The 25,759-nt window shown below is 38.4% G+C and overlaps 17 protein-coding genes across 17 annotated transcripts; 11 read left to right on the forward strand and 6 right to left on the reverse strand.

Moving 5' to 3' along the window:
• Positions 1-45: 45 nt before the first annotated feature.
• On the forward strand, positions 46-2,989 carry B0P05DRAFT_526754 (Sac2 family-domain-containing protein). Its single transcript, XM_051576461.1, has 12 exons — positions 46-236; positions 295-352; positions 397-525; positions 571-617; positions 657-791; positions 833-1,279; positions 1,322-1,507; positions 1,566-1,988; positions 2,037-2,116; positions 2,161-2,284; positions 2,330-2,767; positions 2,812-2,989. The coding sequence occupies exons 1-11, from the start codon at positions 165-167 to the stop codon at positions 2,726-2,728; spliced, it is 2,100 nt and encodes a 699-aa protein (XP_051438350.1). The 5' UTR covers positions 46-164; the 3' UTR covers positions 2,729-2,767; positions 2,812-2,989.
• A 491-nt stretch (positions 2,990-3,480) lies between these two features.
• On the forward strand, positions 3,481-3,894 carry B0P05DRAFT_258941 (uncharacterized protein). Its single transcript, XM_051573358.1, has 2 exons — positions 3,481-3,604; positions 3,651-3,894. Exons 1-2 carry the CDS (start codon positions 3,517-3,519, stop codon positions 3,776-3,778), a joined length of 216 nt encoding a protein of 71 aa, XP_051438351.1. The 5' UTR covers positions 3,481-3,516; the 3' UTR covers positions 3,779-3,894.
• Positions 3,895-4,226: 332 nt separating this feature from the next.
• On the forward strand, positions 4,227-5,493 carry B0P05DRAFT_463083 (WD40-repeat-containing domain protein; the record flags this gene model as incomplete). Its single annotated transcript, XM_051574149.1, has 2 exons — positions 4,227-5,123; positions 5,197-5,493. The coding sequence occupies 2 exons, from the start codon at positions 4,227-4,229 to the stop codon at positions 5,491-5,493; spliced, it is 1,194 nt and encodes a 397-aa protein (XP_051438352.1).
• Positions 5,494-5,612: 119 nt separating this feature from the next.
• B0P05DRAFT_258853 (Endonuclease/exonuclease/phosphatase) lies at positions 5,613-7,237 on the forward strand. The gene is made up of 4 exons (XM_051573357.1): positions 5,613-5,769; positions 5,813-5,986; positions 6,031-6,331; positions 6,376-7,237. The coding sequence occupies exons 1-4, from the start codon at positions 5,732-5,734 to the stop codon at positions 7,138-7,140; spliced, it is 1,278 nt and encodes a 425-aa protein (XP_051438353.1). The 5' UTR covers positions 5,613-5,731; the 3' UTR covers positions 7,141-7,237.
• B0P05DRAFT_526771 (guanine nucleotide binding protein beta subunit) lies at positions 7,229-8,686 on the forward strand. Its single transcript, XM_051576462.1, has 5 exons — positions 7,229-7,279; positions 7,328-7,342; positions 7,397-7,453; positions 7,501-7,531; positions 7,792-8,686. Exons 1-5 carry the CDS (start codon positions 7,246-7,248, stop codon positions 8,597-8,599), a joined length of 945 nt encoding a protein of 314 aa, XP_051438354.1. The 5' UTR covers positions 7,229-7,245; the 3' UTR covers positions 8,600-8,686.
• Positions 8,687-9,022: 336 nt separating this feature from the next.
• Positions 9,023-9,585, forward strand: B0P05DRAFT_526779 (cyclin domain-containing protein). Its single transcript, XM_051576463.1, has one exon. The coding sequence runs from the start codon at positions 9,036-9,038 to the stop codon at positions 9,555-9,557; it is 522 nt and encodes a 173-aa protein (XP_051438355.1). The 5' UTR covers positions 9,023-9,035; the 3' UTR covers positions 9,558-9,585.
• Positions 9,586-9,923: 338 nt separating this feature from the next.
• B0P05DRAFT_526782 (uncharacterized protein) lies at positions 9,924-11,808 on the reverse strand. The gene is made up of 3 exons (XM_051576464.1): positions 11,114-11,808; positions 10,170-11,041; positions 9,924-10,112 (listed from the first exon to the last, which is right to left on the reverse strand). Exons 1-3 carry the CDS (start codon positions 11,423-11,425, stop codon positions 10,004-10,006), a joined length of 1,293 nt encoding a protein of 430 aa, XP_051438356.1. The 5' UTR covers positions 11,426-11,808; the 3' UTR covers positions 9,924-10,003.
• Positions 11,809-13,296: 1,488 nt separating this feature from the next.
• Positions 13,297-14,787, reverse strand: B0P05DRAFT_484799 (mitochondrial carrier domain-containing protein). Its single transcript, XM_051575247.1, has 5 exons — positions 14,455-14,787; positions 14,214-14,409; positions 14,095-14,168; positions 13,895-14,030; positions 13,297-13,848 (listed from the first exon to the last, which is right to left on the reverse strand). Exons 1-5 carry the CDS (start codon positions 14,602-14,604, stop codon positions 13,448-13,450), a joined length of 957 nt encoding a protein of 318 aa, XP_051438357.1. The 5' UTR covers positions 14,605-14,787; the 3' UTR covers positions 13,297-13,447.
• A 55-nt stretch (positions 14,788-14,842) lies between these two features.
• On the reverse strand, positions 14,843-15,617 carry B0P05DRAFT_577334 (uncharacterized protein; the record flags this gene model as incomplete). Its single annotated transcript, XM_051581776.1, has 3 exons — positions 14,843-15,089; positions 15,262-15,313; positions 15,371-15,617. 3 exons carry the CDS (start codon positions 15,615-15,617, stop codon positions 14,843-14,845), a joined length of 546 nt encoding a protein of 181 aa, XP_051438358.1.
• Positions 15,618-15,836: 219 nt separating this feature from the next.
• On the forward strand, positions 15,837-16,841 carry B0P05DRAFT_526794 (uncharacterized protein). The gene is made up of 4 exons (XM_051576465.1): positions 15,837-15,900; positions 15,946-16,394; positions 16,439-16,720; positions 16,769-16,841. Exons 1-4 carry the CDS (start codon positions 15,841-15,843, stop codon positions 16,791-16,793), a joined length of 816 nt encoding a protein of 271 aa, XP_051438359.1. The 5' UTR covers positions 15,837-15,840; the 3' UTR covers positions 16,794-16,841.
• B0P05DRAFT_526800 (tetraspanin Tsp2) lies at positions 16,842-18,301 on the forward strand. The gene is made up of 4 exons (XM_051576466.1): positions 16,842-17,243; positions 17,304-17,358; positions 17,402-17,452; positions 17,501-18,301. The coding sequence occupies exons 1-4, from the start codon at positions 16,935-16,937 to the stop codon at positions 18,067-18,069; spliced, it is 984 nt and encodes a 327-aa protein (XP_051438360.1). The 5' UTR covers positions 16,842-16,934; the 3' UTR covers positions 18,070-18,301.
• B0P05DRAFT_568665 (uncharacterized protein) lies at positions 18,091-20,463 on the reverse strand (the record flags this gene model as incomplete). The annotated part of the gene is made up of 4 exons (XM_051581208.1): positions 18,091-19,120; positions 19,176-19,807; positions 19,856-20,322; positions 20,382-20,463. The coding sequence occupies 4 exons, from the start codon at positions 20,461-20,463 to the stop codon at positions 18,091-18,093; spliced, it is 2,211 nt and encodes a 736-aa protein (XP_051438361.1).
• A 401-nt stretch (positions 20,464-20,864) lies between these two features.
• On the reverse strand, positions 20,865-21,186 carry B0P05DRAFT_463069 (RNA polymerase, subunit omega/K/RPB6; the record flags this gene model as incomplete). Its single annotated transcript, XM_051574146.1, has 2 exons — positions 20,865-21,024; positions 21,065-21,186. The coding sequence occupies 2 exons, from the start codon at positions 21,184-21,186 to the stop codon at positions 20,865-20,867; spliced, it is 282 nt and encodes a 93-aa protein (XP_051438362.1).
• A 336-nt stretch (positions 21,187-21,522) lies between these two features.
• B0P05DRAFT_526813 (uncharacterized protein) lies at positions 21,523-22,811 on the forward strand. Its single transcript, XM_051576467.1, has 3 exons — positions 21,523-22,044; positions 22,105-22,393; positions 22,439-22,811. The coding sequence occupies exons 1-3, from the start codon at positions 21,616-21,618 to the stop codon at positions 22,798-22,800; spliced, it is 1,080 nt and encodes a 359-aa protein (XP_051438363.1). The 5' UTR covers positions 21,523-21,615; the 3' UTR covers positions 22,801-22,811.
• B0P05DRAFT_526814 (uncharacterized protein) lies at positions 22,812-23,075 on the reverse strand. The gene has a single exon (XM_051576468.1). It carries the CDS (start codon positions 23,068-23,070, stop codon positions 22,819-22,821), a length of 252 nt encoding a protein of 83 aa, XP_051438364.1. The 5' UTR covers positions 23,071-23,075; the 3' UTR covers positions 22,812-22,818.
• A 73-nt stretch (positions 23,076-23,148) lies between these two features.
• Positions 23,149-24,686, forward strand: B0P05DRAFT_526816 (peptidase M24, structural domain-containing protein). The gene is made up of 2 exons (XM_051576469.1): positions 23,149-23,408; positions 23,461-24,686. Exons 1-2 carry the CDS (start codon positions 23,240-23,242, stop codon positions 24,639-24,641), a joined length of 1,350 nt encoding a protein of 449 aa, XP_051438365.1. The 5' UTR covers positions 23,149-23,239; the 3' UTR covers positions 24,642-24,686.
• Positions 24,687-24,725: 39 nt separating this feature from the next.
• On the forward strand, positions 24,726-25,758 carry B0P05DRAFT_526819 (synaptobrevin-domain-containing protein). Its single transcript, XM_051576470.1, has 7 exons — positions 24,726-24,936; positions 24,982-25,177; positions 25,220-25,310; positions 25,356-25,459; positions 25,511-25,567; positions 25,611-25,653; positions 25,707-25,758. Exons 2-7 carry the CDS (start codon positions 25,022-25,024, stop codon positions 25,727-25,729), a joined length of 474 nt encoding a protein of 157 aa, XP_051438366.1. The 5' UTR covers positions 24,726-24,936; positions 24,982-25,021; the 3' UTR covers positions 25,730-25,758.
• Position 25,759: the final 1 nt, after the last annotated feature.

The raw sequence follows: 25,759 nt of genomic DNA on the forward strand, positions 1-25,759 counted from the left end.
TTGTAAAGTGAATTTCCCATCATGACTTTATTGTATCACCTCTCTTGTTGATACAGTCAATGCTTTAAAGATACGTTTGCTTATGGTGTAAGAGATTTATTTATTTATTTATTTTTTGTTCTCTGAGATTTTTATTTTTATTTTTTATATTATTTATTTTCATCATGTCTTTGGCGAGTCCTTTAAAAGAACTCGATATTTTATTAGAAGATACTACTGAGGATAATAAGATACAAGTAAAAAAAAAAAAAAAAGGTCATCGACTCTTGTTTAATTGAATCCATTGTGCATTAGTTGTCTGAAAGTGAAGATGAAGATGATTTCAATCACATTCCCTTTGACCAAGTGGATGGTAATGACATCAAAAATAAGTTTTGATACTCATCCTATGCTTAGATCAAATATTGGCATTTCAAGAAGATGCCATTGTAAGTCAGGCACTGGAGAACGAAATGGACCTGAGAGAATATGCTAGACAAATAGCGCAAGAGAAAATAGCAGTACAACGCGACCTTGAGAACAACTGTAAGCCATACTTTACGAAACAATAGTATTGATATGAGCCTATAGATCTACAACATGTCGCCTCGTTTGTGGATCTGCATTCTCAAATTCAGGTAAGGCAAGACAAACACATCATGGACTCATTATACTAGTCGTGTGATGAAGTGTTGGGTCGCATGGAAGAATTACTCAGTGTGTTCCAAACCGATTTGGGTCATATCAGTGGAGAAATTCAAAGTCTACAACAACAATCGACCCAGATGAGTATCAAACTCAAGAATAGAAAAGTAAGTGGGTTGTATTCATTGCCCTTTACTTATGAAAATAGACAGTTGAATCACGATTAGGAAAAGCATTACAAGGCATGGTGATTCCTCCATATGTGATCAAGAAAATCACAGAAGATGATGTCGATGAAGTATGGCTTGAATATCTATTGATGATCAACAAACAAATGCGATTTGTCAAGGCCAATCAACACCGACCCATCAAAGCTTTACGCAATGTAGGACCTGAACTTGAAAAACTTCGTTTAAAAGCAGTAGCCACCATTCGTGATTTCTTTGTAGCCAAGATCCAGTTGTTGAGTACACCCAATGCCAATATTCAAATCATGCAACAGTCTGTATTTCTGAAATACAAGGAAATGAATTACTTTGTATTGGAAAGACATCATGAAGCAGCCAAAGAAATCAAACAAACGTATATCAATGCATTAAGATGGTATTTCCAAAACCATTTTGAAAGATACAGTAAAGGACTTCAACGATTACAGGTAAACAACAAAAAGATAAAACACGACTGACAAGTCGCATAGACAATATCAGCAGACAAGTCAGACTTGATAGGTGTTGAAGAAAACATTCGAAAAGGTGGATTGTTTGGTACAAAAGCACCCTTAAGAGACAAGGCGAATTTGTTTTCTTTAGGAGATCGTAGTGATACATTAAGAATGCAAGATCCAGGCGTCATTCTTGTTCATGTAGCAGAAGCGAAAGAACAGGTAAGTACCTATTAGATTGTGCTGTACACTTATCTCCCTCCCTCCCCTTCAAAATAAGCGCTATCAATTTGAACAATTGTTTCGAAGCTTTAATCTCACATTGATTGACAATGCTAGTTCAGAATATTTGTTTATATACGAGTTCTTTTCGCGTGATTCAAGAACGGCTGCAGATACAGCCAAAAGTATGTTTCAACACATCTTTGAATCCACAGAGAAAGTGGGGTTGAACTTTACCAAGAATTACATTGAGAATTCATTTGATGCTGTTGGGATTTTGTTGTGTATTCGAATCAATACACAATTAGCACTTGAATTACAGAGAAGAAGAGTACCTGCATTAGAAGGCTATATGAATGCAACCAATATGCTTTTTTGGCCTCGATTCCAGTATATCATGTCACTTCATATTGAAAGTGTCAAGAAAATGTTTCATAACAAGTCAGCCATTAGTGCAGTCAAAGATATTCGACCTCATTATGTAAGCATCGTGTCAAATTGAATATATGTGTAATTGAGCATGGTTTAGATTACTAGAAGATATGCTGAATTTGCAGCCTCTTTGCTTGTGCTGAATGATGGTTATGATGATCCTATTCTTACCAAGAGGTAATTGTCTATGTCTATAGTGTATTCTCTAACAAACACATTAGTGTCAAAAAATTACGTGATGAATTTGAAGCTGTCTTGTCTCGTATGTCACATGAATTTCAAGAATCACCTAAACGAATTGCATTTCTCATTAATAATTATGATCTTATTATTTCTGTATTTCAAGTAAGGTAATTCGCGTAGTGATTCTATCTATCTTACACATCCTAGGAAACACATAGTCGAGCAGTGGATGCAGAATTAGATTACATGAAACAACTGTTGGCTTTACAGACAAGTGCTTTTGTGGATGAGCAACTGAAGCCTTACTTTGGTGCCATGATACAGCTCACCAAGGCATCAGGTCCCATTGAAATACCAGACTTGGAACGCATCTCTGCTCATTTCAGTCAAACATGGCGACAATCACTGAAATCCATCAATGCCTCTGTCATTCAATACTTTTCCAACTTTAAGAATGGTACCATTGTACTCCATGCTGTGCTTGGTCAATTGATTGTGTATTATACTAAATTTGTCAGTCTTGTGGAAAAGCATGCTGCTCGTATCCAACCAGTGGGTGTCCAGACAGTCATGGTGGAGATCAAAAAGTTTCGAAGTACTTTTTAGAACCCACAACTCGGATAGTGTCTCTTTTATCTTAAAAAGGCAATGTTTGGACTTTATGTATTTTCTTTAACATCGTTTTATAGAGCTTGGGACCGGCAAACAAGAGGGTTTACCGAGTGTGGACACGCGATGAAGATTTTTATGTTTATCTAATAAAATGAAAATTTATCTTTTGTTTGTTACGCCACAACTATTTGAATGACACCATCTTTTTTTTTCCTTTCTTTATTTCAAGCCCAGGAAACATGACATAAACTCCCCTTTTTTTTTGCGTAACAAAGTGTATAAAAAGTAACGATTGAAATATTTGTTTATTATCTCAGTCTATGACAAAGACAATTATATTTTCACTTGACACAAGCTCCGCTAAAATATGGATCGGCATAAACAGGTGCCAAACATAGTAATATTAGGTCTCAAGTAAAGTAATATTTCACACTCCTTAAAGGACAGCGTGATTCTGTTATTTTTTTTTTTTCAAATTCCACTCCTCTCGATAATAGAGTCACATTTTATGATGAAAGTGAGAGAATGTAGACTATCCTTTGTGTATATCGTGACCATAAACAAAACATGACCAAGCAAAGATGTACTCCTTGGGCATTGTTCATCCTATACTTGTTTGTTTATCTTATTGTCATATATATATATAAAAAAAAGGGCTGATGTCTGATATTGAATCTGAATAGACATGTTTTCCTATCCCATTTAAAGCCATCTTTCTTTTTCTTTTTCTTTTCTTCTTTTCTTCTTCTTTTTTTTTACTTTCTTTTTTCTTCTTCACAAAAATGACTGACCAGACAGACGAAGGTTATGTAGAACAAAGGTTTGAAGAACCTTATTTTATGAAAGACTGGACAGACGACCAAAAAGCAGGCAAGTCAGAGAATGATCAACATATCATGGCTAATAAACTGAATAGAATTTGCCTATCAACTCTTGTCACTGATGCCAGTATCAAAAACAATACAAGTTGTTGAACGATTATCACCTCTTTTACATAGAGACTATATTTCTGTAGAGTGTATACTGTTTAGAATTCATTACTGATTGTCTATAGTCATTGCCTTATGAAATTGCAATTCAAATTCTTTATTATCTCGATATTACTTCACTCACCTGTATTTCAAGAGTCTCGAAACGATGGAAAGTGTTGAGTGAAGACCAAACATTATGGAAAGCCTTGTTCTTTTCTACAGGATATAAAGCCAATCAGACATCGATTGACCGTTATTTATCAGGAGAAAATCTATCTTTAACACCTCAGACAACAGTGTCTGCCATGACTCCTGCTTCTTGTTCTAGATTTACAACAATACCAGTAACAAGAACTCCTTACGAACCCCCACATGCTTCTCTGACTCGATTAAAACCTTATAAACGAACCACCAACCTATTTTTAGATCGAATGGCACTTCAGAATGAGACGAGTCCTACTCGTATGGAATTTGCTCCAAGTAGACCACATCATGAAGAAGACTTGATGTCTTCTGCTCATATGAGTAGTAGTTTAAGTAGCAGTAGCAGCAGTAGCAATGAAAGCATCCCTGACCATACAACTACACTTCAGCATCTGCATCGATTGAACCTGAATGATGGTCTTACCACTGGCACTAGTCTTGTCATTCGACCCACACAAGTCTATTCCTCACGCTCACAACCCTTACAGACACCTAAATCACCTACTAAAAACCACCGTGAAGTCCTGTCGCATATGATTGTCGAACGTCCCTTCTTAAACCGACCTCCTCCTCGACGCCATGTCAAATACGATGAGGCAGCCATCTACCATTACAAAGAACAATCAGACACACGCTATATCAATTGGAAACGACTCTATCGTAACCGCAGCATGATTGATCAACGATGGCTGGAAGGCAAATACCGAACACGCCAATTCCCCTCGTCACATCATCTCAACGATCTGATGTTGATGGAAGATGCTCAACACAACAGCGGTATTTACTGTCTCCAGTTTGATGCTGAGTTATTGGTCACTGGCAGTCGAGATAGAAACCTCAAGATGTGGGATATTCGAACAGGTCGTCTCAGACATACCCTAGAGGGTCATACAGGCAGTGTGCTCTGTCTTCAGTTTGATGATCGCCATTTGATCAGTGGCAGTAGTGATGGCACTCTTGTGTTATGGGATATTCATACAGGCAGCAAAATTAAGACACTTGTAGGTCATGGTGAAAGTGTCTTGAATGTCAAGTTGTTGGGCAATGCAGTCGTCAGTTGCTCAAAAGATAGAACTGTCCGTACTTGGGACTTGACAAAGGGAACAACGACTAGGGTGTTTCGTGGTCATCGGGCTGCTGTAAATGCTGTCCAATTCAAGGGAGATCGTGTGGTATCTGCTTCTGGTGATCGCACCATCAAGATATGGGATATGGTAACTTCATCTTGTGGTTCATGTATAGTTTACTGACAGGAGGGACCTTTTTTTTTTGTTTTGTTTTGTTTAGCATACGGGCGAATGTCTACGTACATTAGATTCTCATAGTAGAGGTATTGCCTGTGTTGAATATGATGGTCAATACATTGTGAGTGGCTCTAGTGATCAGTCTATCAAAGTATGGAATGCTGCTACTGGTGAATGTTTGCATACACTCCTGGGTCATACTGATCTTGTGCGTACACTTCAACTGGACTCTAAATCAAAGACGATTGTCAGCGGTAGTTATGATGGTAGTCTCAAGATATGGGGATTAGAAGATGGTAAATTGCAAAGAACCTTAAATCAATCCTCGCATGGAAGGTAAGTAATAACAACCTTATTATGTTTATTCTTTACTCATCGCTGTACTAGAATCCTCAATCTTCAGTTTGATTTCAGCAAGATTGTATGCTGTTCCAATCTCGGCAAGATTGTGATGTATGATTTTACGCATGGCATGGACACACAATTCCTTTTATAATTCATATAGACCTTTATTTTAATATCTTAATCTTCTCTCTATTAATAGAATTCATTTTCTTTGTACATTAAATATATTATTCATGTCTGACCAACTTAAAGTATTGTCTCTCAACTGCTGGTAAACAACTCGCTTCATAAACAATGCCTTACTCTATCTGTAGGGGACTGGCTATTGTCTCAAAGAACCGAGATCTTAGACTAAAAGCGATTGCAAACGTACTTTCAGGTCAAGATTATGACTTGATCACACTTCAAGAGGTTTGGGTTCAAACAGACTTTCAACGTATTCGACATGCTGTGAAGGATACATTACCTCATTCAAAATACTTCTATAGGTAAATCAACCAAAAGATACATAGATGACTTATCCTACATCAAGTGGAGTACTTGGAAGTGGACTTGCCATTCTTTCCAAGTTTCCTATTCTTTCCACCCAATATCATCGCTATCACTTGAACGGAAAGCCATTGATGTTTATCCATGGCGATTATTATGTAGGCAAAGGAGTGGGTTCTATTGTAGTGGATCATCCCACTGTGGGTCTATTAGAAGTATTCAATACCCATTTGCATGCCAGTTATAGTCCTCGACATCAATACAACGCTCATCGAGCAGCTGAATGTTGGCAATTAGCGACCCTTTTAAGGAATTCAGCTGCTATGGGAAGACAGATTGTGATGGCAAGTAAGAATGTGTTTATGATTCACTGACATCAAAAGAATAGTCGGGTGATTTCAATAGTGTACCTACTTCCATCAACTATCAATTGATTTGTGATCATGGATGCATGACGGATTCATGGCTTGAATTACATGGTGAACCTGATCCTACCAAGTTTGATGTGGACACTATGACACAAGAAGCGTACACTCAATACTTTGGTTATACTTGCAATTCTCCTTTTAATACTTTTTCTCGGTACTATCAATCAGATATCCACACTGCCTCAGCCAAACGATTGGATTATATCTTTTATCGACATACACCTCAATTGAAGTGTATTGCATCCAATGTCGTATTTACTAACCTTATACCTGATTCAAACCAGAGTTATTCAGACCATTTTGGTGTCATGTCTATCTTTCAACTCTCGCTCCATGCGGATCTATCCAATCTTAATAAGACACAACTCAAACTATCGACTGTAGATGCCATTCTAGAAGAACTAAGAAAAGAACAGACGTATGCAAAGTATCAATCTCGTTTATTGTTATATGCATGTCTTGTATGTCTTGTACTCCAAATGGTGCTGTATATCATCAATATTGTGCTACCGACAACATTAAGTCAACATGGATCGTTACCTATTGTCCTTGTTACTGTGGTTGTTGGTCTGTTGATGAACATTGTGTCTGTTCTTTTGCCTGTCTGTTTGATTGTTGGCTTTGTGTTTGGACATACAGAGCAGAGAACACTTTCTCAATTCATAGATGAAATAGAGACATTTCGATACCAATTAGAAAAAGCACCTGTCTTGTTAATAAAATAGAATCCGAGTCGGATTCATATGGGCCGGAATAGACGTTATAAATACTCCCTCTCAGGCGCCTTTTTTGTTATTCTTTTCTCCCATTTATCTATCAACATAACAAACATGAGCAATTTTTCTTTCCGTGGTACTCTTGAAGGTAAAGCTCAATACGGATGGATAGCATAATTCATGATTCTATTGATAGGACACAATGGCTGGGGTAAATGTGCCATACATATAAAAGAAGGGCAAATTCACTAACCTGGCTTTAAAGTCACTTCCATTGTTACTTCTTCTGAAGCTCCTGATATGGTTCTTTCTTCTTCTCGTGGTAGGTTGATAAAATTAGGATTGATTAAATGACTTATGATTGGACAGACAAGTCTATCATTGTTTGGCATATTACTAGGTTTGAATAGCAGTGTAGTAGGTATTTCTATTACTAAATGTATCTACTTGTCATATAATGACAGGTAAATAGATACACTTTTTTCTTTTTCTATATGTAGGTTTTTGTTTTTTTGTTTTGTTTTTTTTCTGTTTTATTGCGGCACACACAATGGGTGGAGCGATAACATTTAAAAAAAGAAAAGAAAAGGGAACAGCCTCATAGTTAAAGTGAATGTCATTTTTTCAATTTGAAAAAATTACTCACGATTGCCCTTACAGGGATGAAATTAACTACGGTGTTCCTCGCAAAGCCCTTGTTGGCCACAACCATATTATTGAAGATTTAGCTATTTCTTCTGATGGTCAATTTGCTTTATCTGCTTCATGGGATCACACACTTCGTCTTTGGGATTTGACGACCGGAAAGACTACCCGTCGTTTCGTTGGTCATACCAAAGATGTCTTGTCTGTCTCCTTTTCTGCTGATAACCGCCAAATTGTCTCTGGTTCTCGAGACAAGACAATCAAGTTATGGAACACGTTGGGTGAATGCAAGTACAATATCACTGAAGATAATCATTCTGAATGGGTCTCTTGTGTCCGTTTCTCGCCTAACCCTGCTCACCCTGTGATTATCTCTGCTGGTTGGGATAAGCTTGTCAAGGTCTGGGATTTGACGAAACTCAAGATTCGTACCAACTTTATTGGTCATAACGGTTATGTGAACACGGTCGCTATCTCTCCTGATGCCACTCTTTGTGCTTCTGGAGGTAAGGACGGTGTTGTCATGCTCTGGGATGTGAAGGATGCCAAGCACTTGTATTCTCTTGAGGCTGGAAATGAAGTCCATCACCTTGTTTTCTCTCCTAACCGCTACTGGCTCTGTGCTGCCGTTGGTTCTTCTATCAAGGTTTGGGACCTTGAAGATAATAATGTGGTCGATGTCTTGACACCTGAATATAACACTACAGCTAAACAAGCTGATCCTCTTTGCCTTTCTCTTGCTTGGAGTGCTGATGGTACGACACTTTACTCTGGCCATTCTGATAATATCATTCGTGTCTGGCAAATAGTTCATACTTTGTAATATACATAAACAATAAAAAAAAACAAGTGTGTCACGTTACTGACAGCCATCGGAATAAGCCAACCCGACGTTTATTCTAGACAACCCTTTATTTTAAGGAGCTTTTTTTTTTTTTTTTGTTATCAGTGTTAGGTCATTGCATACCCCCAACATCAAACTTGTATGCGAAAATGCTTTCTGTCCTAATCAAGTAACATTAAAAAAAAATAGATAGTTCGGCATCACTTTAACAAGTGTTGGTAGCACACATATTTAACCAAACGCAGTTATTCCGAATCAAATATGTCAAGTATCAAAGTGCTATGAGGCTTGTAGCCATTTGCTTTTTTTGTATGCAATAACAACAACAACAATAAGGAGACAAAGTGTCACCATGAAGCATAATAAAAAAACGAAGACTTTTTTTTCTTTATTCTTTCTTTCTTTATCGTCAACTATGCTTCAGAACCCACCTACTTTTAACTTCACTCGACGACATCATATTTCACAGAAACCAATTTATTCAATACCTTGTATACTGATTGACTTTACAGCCATGACGCTATGTGATTTAATACCCACTCGAAAAAAGAACCGCTCATTACCAGAATTTGTCTTTTTTGTTCAAAAAGTGACGCATCAGGCCCATATTCATGTACGCACATTGCTGGTAGCATTGATTTATCTGAAGCGAGCAAAATCAAACTTGCCCAAACGAGCTGTTGGCAATGACGACACAACCCACCGCATGTTCTTGGCTTCTCTTTTACTCGCCTCTAAATTCTTACAGGACACCACCTGGACAGCCCATGCACTCAGTAATCGCCGTGTCTATGAAATCTGTGGTGGCCTGTTTTCTCTACAGGAAATCAACCAATTTGAGCGTGGATTTCTTAAGCTTATTCAATATGATTGTTATGTGGATGATCAAGCATTACATCAGTTTGTGGAATCCAATCGGTCTGATTTCTCACTTTAATGTCTGTAAATATAATGTAAATAATCATCATCATCATAATAAAACGCATGTCGATCTCTTTATTCGGCACATTAAGGACATGATTGATGTTTATGAGATTCTTTTACAGCTAGTTCAGAAGCAACAGAAGCAGCATCATCTGAGGCTAATTTTTCTTTTAGGCTTGGTGGGGTTTGATGTCTTTGAACCACTTGTTCTTTTTCATTGTCTTCGTTCTCTTCTTCAGGTTTTATAGGAGCAGGTGGTTCTTCATAGTCACCAATTCGATCCCATGCGTCCTTTTTTTTGAGAGGGCCTGAACTTCTTGTCTTGTTGGTATATACGGGTAAATTGCCAATATCCATGGTGTGGTATCAATAGTAAAAGAAAAAGAAAAAAAAGGAGGGGGATAGTGTTATTTAAATTCAGTAACGCGTTTTTTTTTATTTGTCATAGAAAGTTAAGAATCATTCTTTATAGTTCACTTGGTGCGATCTTCTGGCAGTTGATTTCAATTGGTTTCGAGCAGCTTGTTCATGTTTAATATCACATTTAATACAAATAAATACTCTGAACCTAATAAAATAAGTAAGTAAGTAACGTCATTTTTTGATTTCTTTTTTTTTTTTTTACTTTTGAGGATAAGCTTTGATGGGTGGTTGCGGACATCCACAATGGACAATGGTTTCACAGCGACAACATCGAATAAATACTTGAGGGTCCCAATAAGAACCAGTGCCTGTATAGCCTGGCTTTCTTTGGCCCGTTGTGCTTATCAACTTGGCTTTATAGTCATCGTCTAAATGGTGTCTTTCCCATACTTGAGCAGGTAAATCGTGTTGAAGGCAAATGGCACATATTAAATCGTCTGAGGGTATGACAGCAGCGGGTGTATGTTGTTTTGGTTTTTGTGATTTGTTTTTGGAAGTTAAGATAGAAAGCGCTGTATGAGAAGGAACAGTGGGTGAGGTATTGCCCTCAGTTGGCTTGAAATCATAGCCAATATGGACATCAAATCCCTTCAGTGTAAAGATACTCCTGTTTCTCTCCATGTCATAGCTAGAATAAAGCGAGGCAAAAAGAGCCAAGATATAATCCACCCATTGACTATACTGTGTGTTTTCAACAGGATAGCTTTCGTTGTTCTGAATGATCGCAAGAGAACGTTGATAATGATGAGTGAGTTTGCCCATAGAGATTTTAGATAGATCAATACTTTTCCATAGATCTAAAGTAAGCATCCGAGGCACTTTGCCGAATTCCTCAAACAAGTGTTGGTTTCTTCTTCCTACCCAACGATGATAAACAACAGCCAAGCGTCTCTTTCTAGAGGACCCTGAATCTTTTTTTGTTGTGTTTGTATGGTCCAGGCATTCATAGGGTTCACCTTGGAAGGCCAAGTGATATTGTTCTGTACATGTAACATGGTAATACTTATCACATAAATGACATGGTATTTTAGCACCATATTGAGCATAGCTTGGTTTAGTACAATCAGCACAAATCTATACAAAGGTATCAGTTGATGCTCTTGCTGTCTCTCTCTCTCTCTCTCTTTTTTGGAGGGGGGGGATTACCTGTTCAAAGTTACTTGATGGAATGAAGTCTAATTGAGCCTCATAATACTCTGTAGACGTATTAAACACAATACCATCTTCCCCTAAAAAGGTCTTTGCACAATTATAATGCACCCAAGGTAGAGTGTATTTCTTTGGATCCAACATACAAAACACACCAGACGTGTTTGGACATAAGGCACAAGCAATACCTACACTTGTAGGCAAAGACTTCAAGTAATTGCATTTATCACATATCCATCGACGTGTCATCTTGAGTCCTGTCTTCTTTGTCTTGTGATAACAACTGGTATGAAGACGGACATCACACATGGGGTTATCGCAGCCAATGATTGGTTCTTTCTCATTATCGCCAAAGCAAATGCAGCATACGTCGGGTGATTGTCGAATACGCCAGGTATAGAGAAATTTACCGTACCGTCTGATTCTTTCGATGGCCGTGGGTTGGTCTGGTATCCTGCGTGGTTTGGATGGTTGAATGTCAGTCTGTTGGTTGTTGTTTGATGGCGTGACTATGGAAGAAGGCTCTGAAGACGCAGGCACTGCTGATGGTTTGGCTGGTGTCGGCACTACTGATGGTTTGGCTGGGGCAGGCACCGCTGATGACTTGGCTGGGGCAGGCACCGCTGATGACTTGGCTGGGGCAGGCACCGCTGATGACTTGGCTGGGGCAGGCACCGCTGATGACTTGGCTGGGGCAGGCACCGCTGATGACTTGGCTGCGGCAGGCATCGCTGATGGTTTGGCTGCGGCAGGCATCGCTGATGGTTTGGCTGGTGTCGGCACTACTGATGGTTTGGCTGGGGCAGGCACCGCTGATGACTTGGCTGGGGCAGCCACCGCTGATGGTTTGGCTGGTATGGGCTCTGATGGTTTGACTGGTGTAGGCTCTGATAGTTTGACTGGTGTAGGCTCTGACGGCTTAGATAGTGTAGGCTCTGACGGCTTAGATAGTGTAGGCTCTGACGGCTTAGATAGTGTAGACTCTGGCACTGACGAAACCTTTGATCTGGGTCTTCCCTTGGGCCGTCCTTTTGTTATTACGGGTTGTCGAGAAGGAGGAGGTGTGACATCATCTTCCAATTCATATTCCTGATCTGAATCATTCGTTAGACACTCTACAGATTTAGAGCTGGTGGATCTACTGCTTGTCGACAGATGATCGTCCTTTGAGAGGATGCTTTCTACCTCGGGTGTCACTTGTTTCTCCTTTCCTTTTGAGAAAGCAGTTAACAAGGCAGCATCTTCCAATACACTAGACGTGGTACTAGCCTCAGAAGAAGCAGATGCCGCTCGGTGCCATTTTCTGCTGGTGTTTCGTGTAGGAGGCAAGACAACGCTTGGTTCTAAGGACTGAGATCCGTCTGTTACGAGAGAAGATAGGTTACTTTCCGTAGGCTTTGGTTCGTTGGGCTGTTGGTATTCCGTAAAAGATCGTTTGGATGGTATCACCATGCTACCATGCATAGACTCGTCGTCTTTTGAACGGATGCGATGCATTGTGGTATGGCCATGTACTGCTATCATTCAGTCATTGAAATTGCAAACGATAGATTACTTACAGTGTGTATCATGAGCATGATTCAAACGATACGCGTGCCTGAAGTTGATAGGATCCGAAGACTTGTAGTCAGAATGCACTTCAAAATGAGATGGGCTTTGTAGAGCAGCTTGAAAGTATGGATAAAGATGAGGTACATAATAGCGCGATTTGACAGGAGGGTACTTGTCTGGATACGGCGCATGAAAATCAGGTTTGATTTGGTATTGATCTGCTTGGAAATGAGGACCTGAAAAGACAGATAAAGAATGTGTTCGCCTCTGTTCAATACAGTTATGCTCGGGCTTTTTCAGAACTGCGATATTGCCCTTCAAGGCTTCTTCACAAGGCTTTTTTTGTGAAGAAGAAGAAGAAGAAGAAGAAGAAAGAGAGGGAATGACATCCACTCGAGAAGGCTTTGAAACGACAAGAGAAAACCGCTCTTGAGAAGAGGAACGAAAATCTGATATTTTTGTAATAGCTGTTGATTCTAAGCTGCTATTTCTATTGAAGAAAAACAAAAAACGCGTTAATGCCTCTTTTTTTTTCTGTTTTACAGCTTGTTTACGCTTGCATAGTTGAGATTTAACCAAGATCGTTGGACTCAATATCCTTTTTAAATAAAAAAGAAACAAACTGTGGGGATAAAGAAAAAAAAAAAGTCGGCAGACACACACATACACCATCTTATTTTATTCTCAGAAATATGCAACGATTGTCTTTACGGTGCAATCATTGTAAGGAGTAACGTTGGATATGGATGCTAGAGATGAAACCATCGATAATGTTTATTCTTATTTACTAATCAGTTTTGATATGTCTTTCTCTTGAACTTGTCCAGAAAAACGATCAATCAAGGCCTTGACTTTTTCATATACCATAAAAGTAACAGCTTGACCAGGAGCAACACGCAAAAGACGAGGCGTAAGACCCTTATAGAAAGCCAAAGGACCTTCTTTTCGAAGGATTTCAAATGTCACTGTCTTCAATCGCTCAAATCCACTTCCAGATGCAGACGATCTTTGGATACGGGTCTTGATGGTATCAATAGGCGCATTTGAAAGTGGACCCATGGCACCAGAGACACCACCCAAAACCAAGTGTTGATAAGAAGGCAATTCAGCCACATCTTGTGCTTTTAATGCAAACTTTTTCATCTCTTGATAAGCAGTAAAGTTGGCAGCTTGGTTGGTAGCTAGACGGGTGTTGAGTCATACATGTCTTCTCCGTGAGCATCTTACCTTGTCTTAAGGCTGTCAAAGTGACACCTTTGTATAATGCTCTGACACCTTCTTCTTTTACAATGGTGTAAGCAGCATGAGGTGCATTACGGTATTTTGGAATATCTAATGGATCAGCCATTGAATGGCGTTGAGCCTATTATCATGGTATTGAGAAACCAAGAAAACAAGAAAAAGAGGGGAAAATGATATAAACATACCTGCAGACGAATCTTGATCAAATCCATAGGACTAACAACAAGAACAGCTTCTGTTGTACCAGCAGCAAGACCAGCTATAGATACTAAGTACACATGAACCATAAGATACCCTCGCTTACCCAAGAAAACAGAGCTAGTGCTCACTACACCATGCGTATCTGCCATCCATGACTTGTACAGTTCAAAAGAAGAGAAACGAATAGCCATCTTAGGTACAATACCAGAAACAACAGCACCTAAACCTTTATACAATGCCCAAAAAGATTCATTTCTCACAATCTTTGTACCTACACCCAAGAATCCCAATCGTTGACCCTAGACTACTTAAGAGAAAAGAAAAGAAAAAGAGTGATTGCTTACATTGGCATTTCTTGAACCTGTCTTTGATAGTTGCATTCTGACTTTAATGGTATCAAGGGGATGGCAAGCACAAGCTTCCATAAAACCAGCAGCACCACCAGCCACTAAATGAGTCAAAAGAGGTGTCTTTTTCTGATTGTTGCGAGTCATAATAAATGTAGAAAATATAGAAAAGAAAAGACATTGCTTATATATAAAGTAAATAAGAAAAGAAGGGGGGCTTTTCTTTTTCTCTCCTATTTCCTTCTTCTTCTTCTTTTGATCGCCAAGATAAATATGCAGGGATGTCTATAGTATTTCTATGCACGTATTTTTTTTTTTTTTTTTTTTTTTTTTTTTTTTTTTTTTTTTTTTTTTTTTTTGCATCAAGTTTATTTATTTATTTATTTCAGTGCTGTTTGTGTTTGTTTGTGCTTCTTAGTTGCAGCCATTGCTGATATTCCCATTGTGCTACATTTTGAATGAATCCCATATCCCTTAAATACAACTTTCTTGCCACATAGGTGTTCAGCAGACGTTCAATGAGCCCCATAGAATGAAGTACATTGACAACTGAATACCAGAGTATGCCAAATACAATACCAATACTGGATCCAATCCATACTTGACTTAGTGTATGATAACCTAAATAGATACTATAGATTCCAATGAGACACAAAAGTAAGATTACATCTTATCTTCTCTTACCGAGACATAGACACCAGAAAAGCCAAGGTAAACATGGCCAAACTCGTCAACCATTTCCAGATAACATGGTCCAAATGAATATATCTGTACATATACAATGACCCATAGACAGCAAAATACCAAATAAACTGTGAGTGACTTGAAGGCATACCATAACCATCACCCAAGTGAGCTAATGTTCAATTCAGTATACATGGTCTTTTTTTTTTTTTTTTAGTATTTAATTTACCATGAGGTCTTTCTTGTTCAATCCATTCTTTCAAGATGTAATTAAGGGCTTCATTAGCAAGTTGCCCTGATAGCATTAGAATACCAGCCACTTCGCGTCTTGACACAATGACGGATGCATAAAACACAAGAATAGCGATGGGTGCAAGTGTAATGTAAGCTAATGCATATGATATCTTGTCTTGTGGATTGAAATAGACATGAGTTAATGAGATGGACGCAAGTGCATGACTTTCATGAAATGTCATGATGAAAATAAAGCAAAGTAAAGTCGTGCTTTAAAATCTTAAATAATTCAAGTTGAATAGCTTACTCGTACTATCCAGTTTTATTTTGGATGAACATAGTCAGAATAAGAAAGAGAAGACTTAAATAAAAAAAAAACAGTTGTCAGTCACAATAATGGGTTCTATCTGTTGCATGAAAGACCTCTTTTTTTTTTTTTTTTTTCTCTCTTTTCTTCTTATTATTATGGCTCCACCTTATACTTATCCACTGGCTGGTGTTGTTTATTTCATGACACATCCACAGGTAAGCAAAGGCTTGTTTAGATTGTTGATTCACGTATTTCCTTAGTTGTGGCTAAAAGCCCTCTGTCCATTTCTTTTAACACTCATTGTGGGTATTCTATCTCTCGTTTTATCTTTTGTCTATCTTTTGCCATTACAGGCACACGCACTTATCACAGCGCATTGCCCTGTCTGGTTAGCATGGACAGTCTCGGTCATCTTTGTGTTGATCGAGTCTGCTGTGTTTGATCTGCTCTTTTATGCTATCATTCAACCTTTCTTTCAAGACGCTTTGTTTGATGCCACCCTTCGAGCCAGAGGGTTGGATCGTATGTTTGATACTCGTATACCTGTTTCAGGCCTTTTGTTGTGTTGTCGTGGTGTTTCATCAGGCTTAGCATTTGTCTGGTTACTACTATTAGCACAAGTAGTAGTGTTGATTTTGACAGCCCCATTACATTTGATTCCTGTGGTAGGCACTGTCATTGCTTGCTATATTAATGGTTGGGTAGCATGGTAAGCTAACAACATATCATGATCAAACTCATTTCTGTCTCTAGTTGGGGTCATCATATTCATTATGATTTAGAATTCAGAGGATTCTCTGTGGGAGATTCAAGGAGTTTTGCATGGCGACACAAGGCTCAGTATTGTAGTTTTGGTGCAGTAGCTGTAGCACTTGAATTAGTGCCTCTGTTCAATTTGATCTTTATGTGGACTAATGTTGTAGGTGCTGCACTTTGGGTAGGAGATAAATATGAAAAGAACGAAAGAGAAATTTCAAGACGTCAAAGAACAAGTACGTCGAATGAAATCATGACTTTTCCAGGACAAAAAGATGGGTATGGATCTATTTATCTTGCCTAAGGTTGTAATCCTCCTTGAAATAGCTATCTTCCCCTTATAAAACAATAAAGTCCCACCAATCACAATAAGCGAAAGAGTCGAATGTTCTATTTGATAGGCCTTTCTTTTTGGTTCCTGAACATGGACTAAAAATATATATATATATATTTCTTTTTTCTTTTCTTTTTTCCTTTTATCTTTATCTTCTTTATGAAATCTTCTAAACAAGACCATCTATATACAGTTCAATCAAGTGAAGCTAGTTCTTCTGTCTCCCTTCAAGAGATACCTCGTCCTCATTTTTTACAACCCCATTCATTTGAATCTCAACACACTGATTTACCAGAACCAGTTTTACCATGGATGAAATCAGAATCGCGTCAATCTCTTGGATCTCAACGGTCAAGTGTGGATGCATCCAGCCTACATATCATGAAACGACATATGCCTGATCCTGCTATTAAGAAAAAGCAACGATGGACGAAACATAAATGGTGGTTATTGCTGTCGAATACACTGGTAACATGGTAATTATAACATATCGGCGTCTTAATTTGTTATTATTATTATTATTTTTAGCTGTTCTGCTATGGTCTAGGGATTTTATTATTAGCCCTCTTGACTTATTTTAAATGTAAGTCTATACAGAGATGATATAGTGTATTAATCCCTCCTAGTCTATCTTCGTGCAGATGTAGTCATTGTAGGCGAACGCATGATTCTGAATTGCAAGTAACATGCCGTTATCTACAGCACTTGAATTAATCGATTTGTAGTGATTTTGGCTACAGGCGTCATTTGTTTATTTACGTCTGTCTTGGGCTATGTAGGCATCATGCTGAATAACCGTGCCATCTTGACTTTTTACAATTTATTTCTCTGGCCTTGTTTTGGTATGGTTGCTGCTATTGGTTACTCTGCTTATCGTAAAAACAAATGGAACATTGAAGGCAAACTCTCTTATCAATGGCATTATGATCTTGACTCAGATGCCCGTGCACGCATTCAAGCCAATCTTCATTGTTGTGGCTATAAAAGCTTTACAGACTATCATGAACGATCCAACAAATGTTTCCCTCGTACACTTTTACCTGGCTGTAAATTCAAATACCAAACATTCACAAAAGAAGCCCTGACGATGACTTGGATTGTCGCCTTTAGTATGATTCCTGTTCATCTGTTTGTCTTGTTTTCTGCTCTCTTGTGTTCTAATCATATCAACCGTAAATTCGGTAAAGGATTGCCTCCCAAAATTTATCGCTTAGATTATCAAGGTATTGTGGCTGGTACGCCTACAGGAAGTTCATTGAATCTCTATCGAGATGGATTACAACAAAGACATTAAAAAAATATATATATATATTTATTATGATGATGATGATGATAATGAAGTCTCTTTCTGTTGTAATGTAGTAGCAGCAGCAATAGCATTTGTAGCAGCCACTGCAGCAGTAGGTGGAATACTTCCTTCTTCTTCTTCTTCTTTCTCTTTTTCTTCTTTTTCTTCTGCTTCTTTTTCTTCTTTTTCCTCTTTCTTGTTTTCTTTTTTCTTGTCTTCTTCTTGTTGTTGTTGTTCATCATCGTCATCTTTGACTTCACCTTCTTCTTGTTCATCCACTTCACCTTCTTCAGGCTCTTCTTTTTTCACCTGAGATTCTTTTTCTACTTTCTCAGTAGGCTCAGTCTCTTCTGTCTGTCTTGGCTTTTTATTTTCCTCTTGTTGTTCTTGTGGCAAAGCACGCTTTTGACCCAATTGAGGGTTGCCCATACTCAAGAGTGCATCTGCTACACTGGCATCAAAACTCTCGTCTTTCTTTTCTTCTTGTCGAAATGATTCTTCCATTGGACGTTGTTCATAACGGTAATCTGTACGAGGAGATAGACGATGATCAAAGTTACGTGGGCGTGTATGAGGCGAACCTGATTGCGTTGGCGTTGATTCTTCTTTATAACGCATACTCATAGGAGGTAAGTTGCTTTGATACTGTCTTTCATCATGAATAGGGTTCATCTGAGACCGATCGGAAGGTGTAGGTGCACGTCCACCGCCAATGTCAGGAATACGGACATCTTCACGCTGATGTGTAGTAGGGTATGGTGGGTGATAAGGTCCAGGTGAACGACGATGATGATGACTGTTGAGCACAGGAAGGTCACGAGCAGGTCCTGTGTTTTGTTCGTGCGTGGTGAGTGCGTGGTTGACAGGTAATTGAGGTGTAGGCACGCGTTCTTCTGCACGCTGTGTGTGAGCACTGCCCAAGGCAGTATGGTAAGCAGACATACTGGAGGGTGGACCACTAGGACCTGATTGACTGTAAGATCCTGTCATGGGTTGTCCACTTTGATATTGGCTTGGATTACTGACATCCTGAGGCACAGGTGCATTCGGTGCTGTCCTAAACCAACAGATGATGCATTAGTAGTTGACAAACGCATGATGCACACACTTACCCTTGTGTGGATTGAACACTTTGTGATTTTCTCAAGAGTTCTAAGCGTTGTTTGATATGAGGATTACTAGGATCCAGTTCAGCAGCACGTTGATAGGCATCCAACGCATCTTGGACTTGGTTATTGCATGATTCATACAAAGTACCTAAATCATACCATACTTCACTGATATAAGGGTTCAGACGAATAGCACGGCTATACGCATCCAATGCATCTCGGTATTGATTGATTTGATAGTACAAGACACCAATCGAACACCAAAAAGTAGGGTTACGAGCATCTCGATAGACAGCTTGTTGATAGGCTTCATAAGCCTTATTGTAGTTTTGTTCAGCCATGTAACAACGGCCGAGCAAATACCACGATTGAGCGTCATTGCTGTCTGCCTTGAGAGAACGCGTCAGGTATTGAATGGCTAATGCTTGGTTGCAAAACGACGTGTTTTGTTGATGGTATAACCAACCCAGTTGCTGAAGTACTTTTGCATGATCAGGGTTTTCAGCCAAGACGCGTTCATAGGCTTCTTTGGCTAATTCGTATTCTTTTTGTTGTTCATACACATGGCCTGTTTGAAACCAAATATCAGATTCAGTCAGAGGTCTTGGAGGGTTATGAAGAATGTATCGAAAGCACTGATGGATATTAGAGACAAATGATCTTAAGAGAACAAGACACTTTACCTGCAGTGATAAATCATACTTTTGTTGTTGTTTGTAAATGATACCCAATCTAAAATAAATCTCATTGGCCTTTTCGAATTTAGGATCCATCTTCATCACAGCAGAAAAGGCTTCTTCAGCATGTTCAAGTGACCCATAACGATCGTACAAGATACCAATGCCATACCAAAGTTTAGGGTCTTTTGGGTTGGAGAGATGGTATAAGGCCTGCTGATAGGCTTGATAGGCTTCTTGTAAGTTATCCATCATCAGATAACAATGACCGAGAGCAGCCCATGTCTCGCCATTGTTTTCTTGAATAGCCAAGATACGTTTAAAATAGTCGACAGCACGTCCAAATTGTTCGCGTCCTCTACATAAAGACGCGATTTGAGACAAAGCAGCAATCGAATAAGGATTGTGTCTAAGTGCAGATTCATAGCAATTCATAGCTTTATCATAATCGGTCATCATTTCAGCGAGGTTGCCTATTTGAAGTCAGTCTCCTTATATATATATATATAAAAGTCCAGTTGTAAGGACTTACCCATGGTCATCCAGGTCTGTTCATTTACTTGAGCTAATTTCTGTGCAGCTGAAACTTGCTGCTGAGGTACAGTCGCTGCCATTCTAAAATTCTAAAATAAAGATGTCAGTGCCGGGGTTGTTCTTTGTTGGACCATCTAGGGGAAGGGGGGGGGAAAGATGAACAAGAAGAAAAAAGTTGCCATCAAATTCATCTAATGTGCCTCTCTCTCTCTCTCTCTCTTTTTTTTGTTCGTCATCATCTTTACCTGTTATTGTTTACAAATAGAATAAAAGCGTGTCTTTTTTATATTTATCGTGTCGTTTGTCTGAATAGATGGTGATGCGTCGAACAAGATTGAATATAGTTAAAGAAAAGAAGAAGAACAGAAAAAAAAAAAAAAAGTAGACAAACTTGGAACCCCGTGTAAACTTTAAAAAGAAAAAAAAAAGAACGGACTTTGAATAAAGGTAGAGGATGACAGCATTTTATTTTGTTTTTTTTTTAGTCTACAATCAAGTCTTTCACTTTCCAATCTTCATAAGTGCCATCTGGCATAAATCGACGTACAATCAAAGGAATCTTTTTCTCTCTTAATTCTTTGTTGGCAATAGCAAGTGCGTCTGATTCACCATCAATATCTACCATCACGGGTGCATTTAAACTACCCATGTCAGTTTCGTTCATCTGGCTTGTTTTCTAACCTGATCTGCAAGGCGCGTGTGCCTAAAATTCTGGCTCGTTCATATTTTGTTAAATAAGGTGTTGTAATGCGTTCTGTACGTTCTGAGGGATGATTGGCATCATTGGCTGTATTGCCTGCCATCACATCATCGAGAATAGCGACGGATTCACCTTGGTTTTCATCAAAATTGATTTCTTCTACAGCCTAAGTATTCAATCAATACACAGATGCCTTATATTGTATCTACCTCATCTTCATATTGATATTCATAACTACATAAAAAGTAAGTTTATTTAAATACGCGTCTCTGTTATTACTTTACTCGTTATATTCTTGAGGTTCATCGTCGTCGTAATCCATGCTAATAATAAAGAAAGAAAAAAAAAAGATGAATTTCCATCACAGTCACACATCCACTTTTAGGCGCTTGCTTCAACGTATTTTGATTGGCTATTCTCATCACTGCCAATTTTTTTTTTTTTTTTTTTGTTATCAAGAAATGACGGAAGCTGGGTTTATCAATAGAAAAATGATAAGAGAACAAGATAAGCCCTTTCTTTTCCATTCTCCATGAACACAAAAGCAGCCATTGTTTCAAATGCCTCTATTTCATCCAAATACAGTCAGTTAAAAATACTCAAGATACCCATTGAATATGTGTTTGTGGATAAACAAGGCAACTTGAGATCTAAAGCAAAGACACTCACTACCTCACCTACATCCATAAATGATATTCCACCATTGATATTGCAAGGATCCAAAGACACAGAATGGTTAGAAGACAGTTATCAACCTGTAGCTATCTATAATGACCCATTTCGTCCTGAAGGAGGTAAATTGGTCTTGTGTGAAGTGCCTAGTCGAAAACGATGTTTGGATATCATGAATTATTATGCTCATTTGGAGCCTTGGTTTGGTATGGAACAAGAGTATGTCTTGTTTGATCCAAATACCAATAAACCATGGGGTTGGCCATTACATGGTGAACCTGAAAAGCAGGTAAATAGATACCTAATATATATATATATATATATATATATATGTTACTTATAGTCGTAGGGTCATTATTATTGTGGTGTAGGTGCAGGCAGAGTGTTTGGTAGAGATATTATGGAAGCCCATTATCGTGCTTGTTTATTTGCAGGCATTACACTATGTGGCTGCAATGCAGAAGTAACACCAAGTCAACTTGAATATCAAGTAGGACCTTGTTTAGGTGTGACGATTGGTGATGAACTCTATATGGCAAGATATATCATGGAACGTATTACAGAAGAATTTGGTGTGGCTGTCTCATTACATCCTAAACCCATACCAGGCGAATGGAATCCTACAGGGTGTCATATCAGTAAAGTATATTGATGAAAAAAGGGTAGTTCCTTATCTGTCTTAGATTTCTCAACCAATGAAATGAGAGCAAGTCCAGATGGTATGTTGGCGATTGATCAAGCAGTAGAGAACATGAGTTCAAGACATTTTGAACATATTGAGGTCTATGGACAAGACAATGAACTCAGACTCACAGGTGAATATGAAACAGGCCATATCTCTGTATTTTCATGTGGTGTGGGTAACCGTGGTGCTTCTATACGTATCCCACGCTCAGTAGCTGTAGAAGGCAAGGGATATATGGAAGACAGAAGGCCTGCAGGCAATATAGATCCTTATGCAGCCATTACAATGATCATGACTTCTTCTTTTAATTATAAATCACCTCATGAACAAACATTTTTATTTTTACCAGAACAAGAATAGTAAATAAAATGTATTTGATCAAGCACCTGTATTGGTGGGATCAGAACTAGGCACAGGACCCAATCGTCTAGCCATGGGATCATCAAAATTATAAAGTGTGTCAGGTGACTTGCTTGATCTCATGGCATCATTGGCAAAACCTTTAGGAAGATCTTGCTGATTCTTATCATGTTGGAAAAAATGATGATGATGATGAGGTTCTTTTGGTTTGTCTTCTTGTTTATCAGTAGGGTTTGTCTTGTTTTTATCTTGATGATGAAAGAAACTCATAATAATCTATAGTAAAAAAAAAAAAAAAAAAGAAAAAGAAAAAGAAAAAATACAACAGCTTATTTAAGCATGACATACTTGTTTCAGCATAAATTTTATTTGATGGGCCGACCCTATAAATAATCATTTAGAGCATGAACCTTTTTCCTTTCTTCTTTCTTCCCACGATATGGCTGTCACACAACGCTTACCCACACGTCAAAACGTAAATAAGGTCCTTGATAACTTTGGTCCTCAAGAAGGCCTTATTTATTTAGCAGGACAAGTGGTTCAAGAAAGAGATGATACTGATGTTGAACTTGCTTTTCGTCAAGAATCTAACTTTCTGTATGTTACAGGTAAATACATCCCAAAAAAAAAAATTTTTTTTTATATATATATATGGTGTAGGTGTTGCTGAACCTGATTTTCATGTGGTGATTGATATTGCTACAAAGCATATTCAATTAGTATCTCCCAACTTAGACCCTGCTCATGTGATGTGGATGGGTTTGCCTGACAGTTTAGAGACTTTGATGGAGAAATACGATATAGATGAAGCCATCTATGTAGACAAATTAAATGACCGTCTGCGTGCCGCTCCTATTGTCTATACTTTACCCATGACCCGCAAGGGCCAATGGGATGCTTCATGGTGTACAGCAGAACAATCTAAACAACTCCATACTGCTTTTGCTGAATCCCGTGCCATCAAATCCGAGTGGGAAATTGAGCTTATTCGTGAAGCCAACCGTATCTCTTCTGAAGCCCATACGGCATTGATGAAAGCATCCCATGTAGGTTCATCGGAGGCTCAATTGCATGCCTTGTTCTTGTACGAATCAGCTCGTCAAGGTGCCTTTTTCCAGGCCTATTATCCTATTGTAGGTGTAGGTAAGAATGCAGCTACTTTGCATTACAACAAGAACAATGCTCCTCTCTCTGAACCCACAGAGATCGTGCTTGTGGATGCAGGCTGTGAAGTCCGTGGTTATGCTTCTGATATCACCCGTTGTTTCCCTGTGAATGGTGTCTTCTCTCCTGAGGCACGCACGATTTACAGTATCGTGTTGGATATGCAAAAGGCTTGTTTGGCTGCTTGTAAGGCAGGTGTTGCTTGGGAACACATTCACCGTATTGCCATGCATGTGGCTTGTGATGGTTTGATGGCCTGTGGTATTTTAGTAGGGGATCGGGATGCCTTGTTAGCCAACCATGTGGTGGCTGCTTTCTTCCCTCATGGTGTAGGCCATATGCTTGGTTTGGATGTGCATGATTTAGGTGGTTATCCTGAAGGTACAGAGCGTATAGATGAACCTGGTATTCGTTATTTGCGTATGCGTCGTGATCTTCAAGCTGGATTTGTGGTCACTGTTGAACCTGGTGTCTATTTCTGTGATTTTTTGATTGATCCTGTCTTGAAGGATGCTAAAACAAGTCATTTTATTAATCAAGAAGCCTTGGCCAAGTATAAATCTGTAGGTGGTGTTCGTATTGAAGACAATATTGTGATCACTCAAGACGGTTATGTCAACTTGACTACTGTACCTAAAGAAATAGATCAAATTGAAGCATGGATGGCTCCATCCTAAATAAAAGACTTGACGTCATGTATGATCACGTGCATATTGCATGAACACATCTTTTTATTATTATTATTATTATTATTATTTTGTTCTTTTCCTTGTTTTATATCATGTCTCTTATTTATGGTTTAGTTGCTCGCGGTTCTACTATTTTAGCAGAACATACAACCAGCAGTGGCAATTATGGGACTGGTAAGATGATGCATGCATGTCTATGAGCTCATGTTCTTTATATAGTGACTCAAGCTATTCTTGAAAAGATTCCACCTAATAACTCCAAATTGACTTATGTCTATGATAGGTATAAACAATACCATTCTATGCTATGTATTGAAAAGTTAGATAGATATTTGTTTCATTATATCTGCGAAGATGGCATTACTTATATGTGTATGGCTGATGATTCTTTTGGTCGTCGTATTCCATTCGTCTTTCTTCAAGACTTGAAAGACAAATTCTTGACAACGTATGGTAAATCAAGAGCCCTTGATGCTCCCCCTTATGGTCTGAATGAATTCTCGCGTGTGATTGAAAAGCAAATGGTAAGAATGCAAGACATAGTGCATAAACTACAATGTATATAGGAATACTTTTCAACCAATCCTAATGCAGACCGTTTAAAGCAAGTACATGGTGAAATTGAACAAGTAAAAGATGTCATGGTTCATAACATTGGTAAGTGAAATGTTGTCTATTGAACTTGCACTGATTTATGTCTAGAACGAGTATTAGAAAGAGGAGAACGTATTGAATTATTAGTTGACAAGACAGATAATTTGAACCAACAAGCCTTTGCTTTCAAGAAGAGAAGTACACAATTAAAAGTAAAAGAAAAAAGAACAAAGATAGATATCGTCAAACTAAGTTTATATTAGCGTGCCATGTGGTGGAAGAATACAAAGATCATGGCCATGATTTGCTTGGTTTGCTTTGTAAGTAGAATTAAATTGAAAGTAAACTTATACCTTTGTTTAGTTGATTGCCTACTTTATTGCTGCTTCTGTATGTGGTTTCCCTGGTAAGTGTGTACATGTATCATAATGTATAATATTGAACTTGTTGATGATTTAGCTTTTGGATCCTGTAGAGCTTAGTCATAATAATAATAAATGTTTATTATCATT

This window comes from Gilbertella persicaria (assembly GCF_025201335.1).
Source record: "Gilbertella persicaria strain CBS 190.32 chromosome Unknown B0P05scaffold_5, whole genome shotgun sequence".
Taxonomy (NCBI): Eukaryota; Fungi; Mucoromycota; class Mucoromycetes; order Mucorales; family Choanephoraceae; genus Gilbertella; species Gilbertella persicaria.